At 46.0% G+C, this 1,717-nt stretch overlaps 1 protein-coding gene across 1 annotated transcript in view; it reads left to right on the forward strand.

Moving 5' to 3' along the window:
- Nucleotides 1-695: 695 nt before the first annotated feature.
- The window catches only part of NOL11 (nucleolar protein 11), a 14,162-nt gene continuing 13,140 nt past the window's right edge, over nucleotides 696-1,717 (forward strand). The window contains exon 1 of the mRNA XM_009323777.1: nucleotides 696-854. Within this exon, the coding sequence (XP_009322052.1) occupies nucleotides 696-854 (159 nt within the window). The remainder of the gene's footprint in view (nucleotides 855-1,717) is intronic.

Genomic DNA, 1,717 nt, shown 5'->3' on the forward strand with positions numbered 1-1,717 from the left:
TTTGATTGTCATATTTCTCATTCATATCACTTAGTTTCTGATTTTTCCGAGTTATTTATTACTTTTAATATTGTATTTTTCCTTGCATTTTGTTGTAAATAAACTACCAACAATTATTCTTTACAATTGTGGCTATTTTCTTTTACCAGGTCTCCTCTAGCAAGGAACATATCCACTAACGTTTCTGCCCCCAGCTCTGCAAGTCACTTCCTCAAAATTAAAAAGCACAAAGAATTGGCTTTGTAAGGAAAATTTAAACCACTTACAACATCTAGGTTTTGTTCTGCCTCAGCTTGTCAAAGATTTGATCAGGGCAGGTGCCCGTCAGTCTGGTGTTGGCCCATTCATTTGTAAATGACCATTTGGTTGACAGGGAAGTTTTTCAGTAGGGAATCTAATTCTCTATGCAGGGTTTGGCAGCCCGGTGTTGTAGTGAATACTGGAAAAGAGGCCACTCAAAACCTCTAAGAGTCCTCCATCGCTTGGCTACAAGTCATTTCATTTCAGTCAACAGAAATTTCACGTGTACAACGATTCTTTAAGCTTTTAAGTAGAGGCTTACTCCATAGAAATAAAGCTTTCTCTGAACCAGAAAAATGGTAGTCGCCTATTCAGTATAGAAATGCTTCACAACAGCGTAGGACAGGACGCGAGGAACAAACGTAGGCTTAGAAAATATTTAAGGTAGAAATGACATGGCACAAAAGAGACAGAAACCACGCAGCCCTGTGCGGCTTCGGGTCTGTGGTGATGACTTCTGGGTGGCTTCAGCGCAGGAAGACCCTGTTGGGGTAAGCGTGCTGGGGCCGTGCCCTGCAGCCAGCCAAGACTCCGGCCGAGTCTTTGTCGCCAAAGTGAGGTTGTGACTGTCCTCCATGAGGCGAAATTACGGCTGGATTCTCCAGCAAGCAGCAGTGAGACCCCCGAAATTACGGTGCTGGCAACACGTGTTCCCCAACAGTGGTCAACAGCTAGCACAGTAACACATCCAATGATCGGGCCTGACCTGTTTTGTTGTCGGTTTGGTTTGACTTGATGTTTTTTACAGTCTGGGCTGGTATTGCTAGGGCTTCGTTAAAATTTGCACACAAACAAAACACTAATGCATGAAAATACATTACAGATTGGTTAAAAACCTGGGCCTGATCCTACCACTGTTAAAATTGGTGGAGCTGGGTTGCGCTCTTGCAGAGGAAAAAAATTCCACCCCTTCATTCTTTACAAAAACGAGACACCTCGTAGGGCAGAAATACATTTAATTACAGTAGTCTTAAAACCACAGTTATACTGTGCAGATGCAAAACCACGGAAGCCTTTTATCTCATCTCCTCGTGCTAATCTGCATATAAATGACACCTCTTGGCCACGATGAAACCCTGGTAGGACTCAACTGCATGAATGGCCGCGGAAACGATCCGATTGATACCACGGGCGAAATACATTGGGAACAACTGAATAAAGGAAATCCTAAATGCCGTTGATCCTCTGCTTTGTAACGGTGTTCTGAAAAACGAATGGCTCTTCCCTGATTTCGCAGCATTTAAAATACGCAGAGCGCGGGGTGTTTTAACGTACTTTGCAAACGCCAGCTGGCAAAGCCTCCCGACGCCCCCAGGGGAAGAGGCAGGGCTGGCAGTCCCGACTCGGCGGGGCGCGGCCATACGACAGCACCGCACCAAGTCGCGATACGCAGCTCCCCGCCCGCGGGCGCCGCCGG

Source organism: Pygoscelis adeliae, unplaced genomic scaffold (genome assembly GCF_000699105.1).
Source record: "Pygoscelis adeliae isolate BGI_AS28 unplaced genomic scaffold, ASM69910v1 Scaffold75, whole genome shotgun sequence".
NCBI classification, from domain to species: domain Eukaryota; kingdom Metazoa; phylum Chordata; class Aves; order Sphenisciformes; family Spheniscidae; genus Pygoscelis; species Pygoscelis adeliae.